The sequence below is a fragment of the Atractosteus spatula genome, chromosome 4 (assembly GCF_055471065.1).
Source record: "Atractosteus spatula isolate fAtrSpa1 chromosome 4, fAtrSpa1.hap1, whole genome shotgun sequence".
Taxonomy (NCBI): Eukaryota; Metazoa; Chordata; class Actinopteri; order Semionotiformes; family Lepisosteidae; genus Atractosteus; species Atractosteus spatula.
The window spans coordinates 34,772,233-34,781,905 of record NC_142709.1 but is presented as its reverse complement, the minus strand read 5'-3'; the positions used below and the strand labels follow the sequence as shown (position 1 = coordinate 34,781,905).

The following is a 9,673-nucleotide window of genomic DNA, read 5'->3' as shown; positions in this document are numbered from 1 at the left end:
TCAGTCTAAAGCCGGAATATATCCTGGCACAGACAAACAGCCTGTGAGAGGTGCTGTCAGGTGCCTACGGAGCTGCACAGATGTTGGCTGATGGACATGCTGCAGAGGGAAGGCATCACATCCTGGTCCTCTCACTTCTTCCCAAGATATGTTTCTTGTGACACCTCGTCTTCTTTTAAGAAATGGCTGGATTGGCTCTGCAGAAAAATTAACTATCAAATGTACTAGGTGGGCTAAATTAGCCAGCCTCCTCTAATTTATAACCATTCTTAAAAATCAGACTTCCTTTCCCAGATAATGATGTATATCTCTATGTGCAGTAGAGTTGGTCTGTGATAGAAATTGTGTGTGAAAAGGTTAGATACATGTTTTGGATAACAGAGTTGTACATTATAATCTATAAATATTCAGTCTTATGCTTCAATTTATTAAAGCCTTCCCTTTGAAACGATTGCCAATTAACTTCTAAATGATCAAACTGTTCACAAAAAATTACATATTCTGGGTGACCTCACTCAGTATCCTTATCTACAACTAAGATGTTTTTTTAATCACCTTTCATGTGACTTCCTTGTATTCAAGTTGGTGAAACAATTGATCACTTAATTATTAACAAACCACATTTTCACATAGCTGTTGGTGTTGGTAGACCAGTAGATGACACTGTTCCCTCTGGACTAGAACTTCCAAACTTCTTCCAATTAAGGTCATGGGAAAACTGGGGTTTGTCCCTGCAAGCAGTGGGTGCAAGGCACTGTTTATTGGCTGGGTAAGGACAGGGCACTAGTCCATCACAGGACAGACAAAGACCAAATTTCCCAAAAAAGACAAAATATCAGATGCACCTAACTGTGCCTTGGTTGAGCATGTTCCACAATCTCTCTCTTCTTGAGCACTATTTCTCAAGAAGTATTAAGAAGTTACTATTTCTGGAGCAGAGGTGGTAACAGTGAATGATACCCACTCTTGTGCTAGTTTCATGCATGTTTTCTCTGGACACAGTTATCAAAGGCTTCTGACTTTTAACAAATGGTGCAGTTGAGATTCCTCTTTCCTCCCTAATTTGCTCATGGGTTTTTTAGCATTGTATTCCCTTTTTATTGAACTTAAATTATTTTCTTGGTATATCTTAAATATGAAACACGCAAACTAAATCTTTCTTGCTAACCTGGTAATATCCCTAGAGGTCCCAGAGTGCAGCCTAAAAACAAGAGGTTAAATTAAGCACAGGTTGTTGTATATTAATGCAAAAGAAAAAATAATCCTGGTGCTAATCTAAAATGTCAGATAATAGGCTCCACTGTTCAAATGAAACTCCAATAACCAGAACACTGTAACTTGTTTAAATGGCACAGTGAGATGGCACAGCAATTAAGAGACACGAATTTAAGAAAACATTTATTAACAACTCAAGATCACACAAACTATTGTTTACAAATTATTTAAACAGATTACAAGTCCAAGTCTTCTGCTGTTCCCAAGCTACACTCATCTCTGCAAAGACGGACCACCTTAATGCAAACTAACAGGAACAGCACTGGGTTATGCATAGGTATCAACAATAGGTGCAAAATATTTAACATATTTCCAGGGAACGTACTTCCAGTATATCTATATATAATATATACAGTATACATGCTTATGTCAGAAAGTAAAGTGAGGTTTTTACCAAATATACTTGCCAGATGGGGGATAATCCATCTTTTCAGAGAGTTATTTTTGATTTTTTAAAACATTAGAATCGCCAATTCATTTTTCACCTCTTGACTTCAGTCTACAAACCCCACAACCTCACAAAGAGCAGAACAAGGAAGTGACAACTGTATAAGACTACTCCAACTTGTCCACCTTTGAGCCACTCATTAAAACATCAAAGGCTTATACTAGCGGTTCAGCACCAATTGAAGCAGAGGTGTGTCCCTCACCAGCAGCACCTTGTGTCTGCAAGTGCCCAGGAAGCCCCACAGGTTGCCCTATCACCAACAGAGCCCTGGCCAATGACCCTCAGATGTGAGGAATACCAGTCAGTCAGATAGCAACATGACCCAGGCTGAAATTTATGACATCTGGATCATTAACCCGGGACTGCTGGTTAAGGCACTTGGGAGGAGTCCTTAGCAAAGTCCCTATCCATAAACATGCCCAATACTGCTGCTCAAGACTATTTATAAAGCGGGTTCTTCTGTTACACGACAACTGCAGTTGTCCTCCTCATCAGGGCTACACTAAGCATCAAAAACCCCTTTTAATCTGGATCACACACTACTGGATTCCAGTGAAGGACTTTCCCAGAGGCTGATACTAATAACAGATTAGTCCATGAAGTATATTAGACAACTAATTCACTTACTGACTTACCATTTACATTTATATGGTAAGTCACTTATTCACTTACCGTATAAATATACAGTACATAGATATACAATCATAGTGGTTATTTAGAAATTGGAAGCAACATATACTGTAGTGAGGCTGAAGAAGAGAACAATACTGTTCTTCTTCACTGTAATCCTTAGACTAACCAAGACCTCTGCATCACTGAAGTGTATGTGGACATCCTGATGGGCAGTTGTTAATTTAAATCAAGTTGTAAAGAACTATTAAAAACATCTGATCAACAAAATAACCCAAATGTCTGAACAACTTGGACAAAACACTAACAATAACATTAAGAAGCAGAACTTTCTTTTAACAATTCTGGTGCAACTATTCTTTAACATGTAGTCTAAAAAGCTAAAAAAAAAATAAAATCATTTTGTGCTACATTGTTTCAATTAGCTGCTAATAGTTTATTTTAATCCATTCTGGAAACGAAAAAACCTGGCTGCTCCGTGCCCTGGAAACTACAAAGCACAGCCGGAGTGGGTGCATCTGGAACTGTAAGACACCCATCCATGAGGCCAACAACATCCCCTGGTTCTTGCTGCACTGCAGGGCACTCATCACTTAACTGAGGTAACTATAAATTTAACCTTTCAATTAACAAGCCTTATACATGTTGCTAACTGTAACATACCAACAAATCCGGCCAGAACATGACCATAGTGGACTGGAGCTCTTGACAATGGTGTGCACCAAACCAGAGGCTCAGAAGCTGTAGGCATCTGCCCAACCAAACCAAAAATGGTATATCCTTATTAATGCTGTCAAGTCACGAAATGACCATTTGTTGGTGGTCTGACATTATCCAAAACTGGACAACCAAAATTATACCTCACAAATTTTAAAAGAAATAAGTGTGGTGTTTTTGCAACCACGCCAATCTGTTTTTTGCCAGATTGGAAAACACTTGCCCCTTTGCCTCTTTATTTGTGCATCCCGAAACATGGTCTGACAGAGATGGCTTGTATCTCTCACCACTCCCTGGAACTCCAGGGTGACTGGCGTAATGCAATGCCTTTTCCTTCGGCTTCAGGCTGCCCGCCTCAGGGATCTATCTATTCAGACACCTGGCTAATTTCTCTTCTATCATCGCAACACGTTGGTGCAGCTGAATAAGCTTGCTCTTTAACTGCAAAAGGAAAAACAAAGGAAACAATATTAAATATTCCTCAAGACGTATTTACAAAATGTACATTTAATCAGTAAACAACCCATGTGGCACTGAATGCTACCTGCTCCTTTTGATTGTGAAAGGACCAGGACATGAAGGTCCAATGGCTTAAATAAAAAAATTTTCACTTCATTCAAAGGCAGAGCCTACAGGAGGAATCACTTCATCTAGTGAATGCACACGAGCAATTATTAAATTGTAAAAAGTTTTAGTATATAACTTTAATAAAATCTTAAGCTATCTTTAATAGCCATACCTTACAGATGTCTTCGCCAATGAGACGCTGGTCAAACAGCACATCAGTACCTCTCACAATTTCACAGGTATTCAGAATATAACTGCAAAGAGAAGGAAGAATGAGCAACATCTGAGGACAATTGTTTCACAAAGTATACTGAAGAGCCACCTGAGAGCAGAACTTCTGAGATCTGAGATTTTGACACGTTTTTTTAAAAACTTAAATTTGTTCTCATTTATACTGGTGGGCAATTTACTGGAGCCATCAGAGCTCCAGTACCCTTGCAAGGGTACAAGAGCAGATCTTCAAATGGGATGTGAACCCACAACCTTCCAGTTATGTCCTAGGTCATAAGTCCACAGCCCTGACCAATTCTGCACACTGCTGTCAAAACTTATGAATTGAAAACCCTTTTAAGTTTTTCCACGGTGTCCATCAATCTAAAGCTGGAATATATCCTGGCACAGACAACAGCCTGTGAGAGGTGCTGTCGGGTTCCTACGGAGCTGCACAGATGTTGGCTGATGGACATGGTGCAGAGGGAAGGCATCACTTCTCGCTTCTTTAGCTACAGGGGCCCTAGTTTGTGGAAGTCTGCCAGTCTTCTGCCAGTCTACTAGGGATGCCGAGTCAATCTGAAAACCTATTACTTCAGCCTAAACTACTCACACCTTACATCATAGCTCGTTGCAACTATGGCTGCTGGTGCTGCTGTACATGCCATTGTGTGTCTCGATGTTGGCCTGCCAGGTAGATACATCTGTACTGACCAAACTATCCTATTCACCTCCCCACATGTCCGGATGGCGCCCGGGCTGGGCACCATCTGAGTTGGATGCTGCATCACTATCGTTTAGGAGGATTTGCAGGTCTACCGAGATCTGCATGGAGTACTGGCACACAGAAGGACATGATGAAAGACTTAACACTCCACATTTAGTACTTTTTTAGAATTGTATAATGTAAACATGCCCTGAGGGGTTGAGCAGCCAGTTGGCCTTGGACCCCTAGAGATTTTTTTCTCCTTACAGGAGTTTTTGGTACCTCTCCTATGTTTTCTTCTGGCATTTTCTCTTTCTGTATTGTAATATCATGTATTGTCACACAGCTTTGTTATGTGCCTTGGGGCATCCTTGTTGTGAAAGGTGCTATGTTACAATCAATTGAATTGAATTCTTCAAGACATGTTTTTTGAGACACCTTGAAAAGAATTCCACAGAAATCAGAAAACGCCAGTCAAACATATACACTACGTGATGTGCTTTGTGCAAATAGCTTAATAAACATGATAAAGACTTCCTTCATGTTCCGTTCAGGAAAGAATTTGGAATCCTTTGGGATGAAAGGCACCATAAATCAATTTAATTTACTGTGTTTCTTTCTATCCTTGGCCAGAACAATAGCCAGCTCTAAATCCTATTCAAAATTGGTGGAATAAGCTGGGACAGGGCCTACATAACTTTGTGCAATAATAATTCCTTACATTTTACACATCAAAGGGGACCTGAAGTGGTCCGGGCTGTAACCTGGTGTTAACAATGATTAGGCAGTCAGGATCTCAGCTTCCTTCACTGAAATCCCACCGATACAATATGCATTACCATTCGTCATCTGAGATTTTTCGCAGCTTGTCTAACTCTATTTACTGACCAGATGAGGTGCTCCTTCATCAAAAGGAAGAGGTTCCGGAAAGAAGAGAGAGCCGGAGGTGTTGAATGCAGAACTACGCCCACAAAACTCTTACAGCCACTGCAGTTGAGGCTGTAATAAACACTACAATGACAAAAAAGAACAGGCCACTGTAAAACTGTTTCACTTCAGGAACCACAAACCCACCCCTCCTGACTGCAATCCTGTTGCATCCTGAAGCGATTCAATCTGCCCAGGTCCCCTGGGTAAAGCTATAGGCACTTGGCAGAAGAAAGGAACCTTTCTATGGCCATTGGCTACTTTCTAGGGCTGTTGGCTCTTTTCGCAGCCCTTCTGATGATCTTTATAACAATAAAGTTCATATGTAATAACATTGCACACACCAGGGTTCTGTAAAAAAGATTAAATCTTAATTTCATTCTGTTTAGTGCTAATAACACAAAGGCTTTTATTGTTTATGTGCTATACTGAGAATGTTCTTACAAGTGCACAGCAAGCTTACATCAGGCTTTTGCACAGTACATTGCAACCAAATAAAAGTTATTTCCATGCTGGTTGCAATCCAGAATGACTACCAACATAGACATGAAGCTTCATCTGTATAGATTCTCTTTCTTCTATGGCTCAGATGCAATGCAGCACATACTAAGTTCTACATTCAGACCAATCAACGAGAAACACTGCTCAAATGCAACATCTCTGGTAAGACTGAGCCCAACAAGAGCCCTCTTCAGAGCCTCTCTCAAACTGCACATCTGATATCAGATACCCATGTGCACACATGGGCTAAACTAAACTTTCCCAGGCGGTGAAGTACCTCAGTCTGGGTTTAGGGACTCAGCAACTGTGTTTGTAGCTGAACAAGTAGACCAGATGCATGCAATGGCTGCCAATAGACAGCAGGTATTTGAGTGAGAACATCTATTTAAGTTAACTTATCTGTAAGGATTATCTGCCAGTGGGCTGGTGGCGGAGAGATTGTGGTTTTACTCTGAACTCCAAATGTTTGCTCCTTGTATAGCATCTTTCACTACTTTACACAGTTTACAATTCAGTATTCTTAGTTATGTATATTTAACTTGCTACGCTACTGTAGTATCCAATTGTGTTCTTCATATAGAGCTGGACCATATTATTTTACCCAGCTTTTTAAGCCAAAAGGCACGTCATATAGTTACAAAAACAAAAAAATATGAATTCCTCTGAATTCAACTAAGTGAGACCACTTCATGCAATCTACTGTCTCTATATTAAGAACAACATAAATATACCTCTGAAAAAACATTTTAATTTCTTAAAGACAAAAAAAAGACTCCCTACATACGCTTGAACAAAAGGACATGATTTAAGATGTATACATTTATACATGTATACATACAACTTGCAACAGTGTTGGACACCACTATATAACCAAAGAAAATAAAATAAAATTCTATTTTGGAAATGTGCATACCAGTCAGTCAGCCAGCTGTCAAGTCCAAGTTCAAGATCTTCCTTCATCTTGACATTGTGGGTTACTTCTGGTTTGGAAACATAATTGGTTAAAATTCTTTAAAAAAAACAGATCTTTTAACAGGTCTAAATCTTTACTGACATTTAAATTCTTTCAACCACAAAAGTGTACAATTTGAACACTCTAGTTTTGAGAGAAAATAAAAGATATTAAAAATCAATTTAAAAGGTGTATTAATCTATCCATCCATGTTATAATCACGTTATCCAGTACATGGTCGTGAGGGAGCCAGGATCTATTCCTGCAAGCAATGGGTGCAGACAAGACACACCCTGGTCTGGCCTGGCCACCAGTGCATTGCAGGGCACACACACTCACCAGGGTCAATCTTCCCAGAAGCCATGTCGGTTGGCATTATGGCACCGTCGTTAACATTGCACCCTCGCAGTGCTGGGGCCCTGGGTTCAGTTCTGGACCTGGGCTACTATCTGCTTGGAGTTTGCACATTCTTCTTGTGTTTGTGTGAGTTTTCTCTGGGTGTTCTTGTTTTCCTCTGACAAAACCCTAGAGGTTAACTGGCTTCTGGGAAGTGTGGCCCTGCTGTGAGCGTGGACACGGCTGTCTGCAGTGCGCACTGTGTCCCTTCCAGAGTGTACCCTGCCTCGCACCCCTTACCTGGTGGGACAGGCTTCGGCTCCCCTGCAACCCTGAACAGGTATGAAACGGACAGATAAAAGATGGATGAATATTGATAGCTAATTGATAGCTAATTCAAGACATTACACCTAGCAGGTTTATCATGAAGCACGACACGTCATCGTAGCTGTGCGGTTAACTAGGCTTGCTGTTGCAACCAACCTCAAGCGCGTTGACTGTAAAAATAAAAAATCACCTGAATTACATGCAAGTGAAGCGGACAGTGGGAATACAATCAATGTCTTTACAAAACTTCCTCCAGAAAGTCCATTTGTCAATAGCGTGCATGACGGACAATGCATTATCAGTTCTTATGCTTTTTGTTCATTAACAATACTCATATGATGTAATTACACAGCTGGAGTTTTTTTGTGTGGCATTTATACATCACATCAAGTACTTGCCCATTGGAGTATTTCAATACGAAACATGCAAACATTCATAGTACATCTGGCAGGAGTCAGGACTTTGAATTCATGTAATAAAATCTAAAATAAATGATTTTTTGTCACAGCACCATACTACTGTAACCCAAAAAGCCTTATATAGTCTACTATATAACTATAATAAAACTTTGCTTTAGTGACTTTTATTGAAGTCACTGAAGTTAAATTTAATAATTTTATAGGATGCTAACTCTCGCTGTTCTAACAAACCATATTTGTGTTTAAGCATGTTTAAAGCAGTCATAATTCACTCTCGCGCTTTATGCATAAGGTTGTTCATTGTTTTTTTAGGAATTCACCGTTCTCAAATCGCATGATCTTCTGTTGGATGGAAACGTATTTATCTGTTAGTATGTGGTACTCTCATTTAAAGACTTCCACTGCTTTTTTAAAATATATTTTCACATTTTCCAGGCCTGGAAAACATCTTTTAATTTATCCCTTAAAGGAATCATCTCCAGTAAATACGCTGCGTTCAGTTCGCCGCAGTCTAAAAAAATACTTTGATCTTCTCGTTTATAGACAAATCTAGCCATTTTCGTCAAGTCGGTTGAGAAATGTAATTTACAGTTCACCAAAACGCTTTGTATTATTTTACGAAAGATACATGGCCATTTTTAACACTTGCACAGATTAGGGATTAACCACAACATAATTCACTTGGAGCCACTATTTCTTGTTTTATACAATCAGTGTTATTATTAATAATAATTTTAGCGCTGTTCTGGGCTCTGATCGTCGGTGCTGGTACTCACTGGCACAGGCGATGATGCCCTTTCTCCTGTCCTCTCCGCACATCTGCCAGGAGTCCGCCAGCACCGCCCTGCACGACCCGCACAGCATCACCACGCTCTGGACCAGCACCTCGCAGCCGGGCCCCGAGGACCTCTCGTTGCCATCCTGCAGCACAAGGGTGTCGCCGGAGCTGCTCGGCTCGGAGTCATCGCCGGGCTCCTCATACCTGCGCGCTGAGGCCAGGGCTCTGCTGATCTTTCTGGAGACCGGAGCAGACGCAGGCGGTGCGTTTGCATCACCTTTGTCTTTCAGTAGGGCGCCAGGGCTTGCTGGCTGACGTTTGGTCGCTTGCAAATATTTCTGCAAATTAAGGACCCTCTTGCAAGCTTTACCACTTCTACGAGATGCCATGGTCCCAAATCGGTTCTAATTTATCCCGCGCACAACCCAGACCATGTGTGTTTTGTGTTTTTTTTAACACTTGATTGGTCAGAATTATTCGCCTTTTTTGTTTTGTACGTTTTCTCCAATCATCCGCGGAAACGTTTTAGCTGGTAAACGTTGATTGGATAAAATGTCTTTTATGTCAGTTCTGAAGAGAATCATCGGGGGCGTTCTCCTTTTTTCTTAAGAAAACATTTTACTGTTTTTTTACTGCAGTTTCTTACTACAAACAACAAAATATGTTAAAATATCACAGATTCATTGTAAGTTTCCGGTGTGTATTTCTGAACTGTTTGTGCGTTAGATTTTCAGGCAATGTATCAGCCACCTTCACTGGTCACCTGCAAAGACTACAACTCCCAGAGTGCAGGAGTTTCTTTTGGTTTCTTTTTTGTTTAGTGGGAAAAGTGGGAAATCTGTTTATAAGATTAATAATATTGAAAAAGTCCAAATAAATA

General features: G+C 40.4%; 1 protein-coding gene across 1 annotated transcript; it reads right to left on the bottom strand.

Moving 5' to 3' along the window:
• Positions 1 to 1,388: 1,388 nt before the first annotated feature.
• LOC148836283 (protein Mis18-beta-like) lies at positions 1,389 to 9,209 on the bottom strand. The gene is made up of 5 exons (XM_088914102.1): positions 8,792 to 9,209; positions 6,895 to 6,961; positions 5,442 to 5,564; positions 3,810 to 3,891; positions 1,389 to 3,511 (listed from the first exon to the last, which is right to left on the bottom strand). The coding sequence occupies exons 1-5, from the start codon at positions 9,180 to 9,182 to the stop codon at positions 3,434 to 3,436; spliced, it is 741 nt and encodes a 246-aa protein (XP_088770228.1). The 5' UTR covers positions 9,183 to 9,209; the 3' UTR covers positions 1,389 to 3,433.
• Positions 9,210 to 9,673: the final 464 nt, after the last annotated feature.

Bases quoted from the DNA above. Each gene is read 5' to 3' on its own strand.
- LOC148836283 (XM_088914102.1), bottom strand. From the start codon at position 9,182: ATGGCATCTCGTAGAAGTGGTAAAGCTTGCAAGAGGGTCCTTAATTTG. The intron at 6,962-8,791 runs GTGAGTACCAGC...TTTCCAAACCAG, and splicing joins GGGCATCATCGCCTGTGCCA to AAGTAACCCACAATGTCAAG. The intron at 3,512-3,809 runs GTATGGCTATTA...TTCCTTTTGCAG, and splicing joins TTGGCGAAGACATCTGTAAG to TTAAAGAGCAAGCTTATTCA.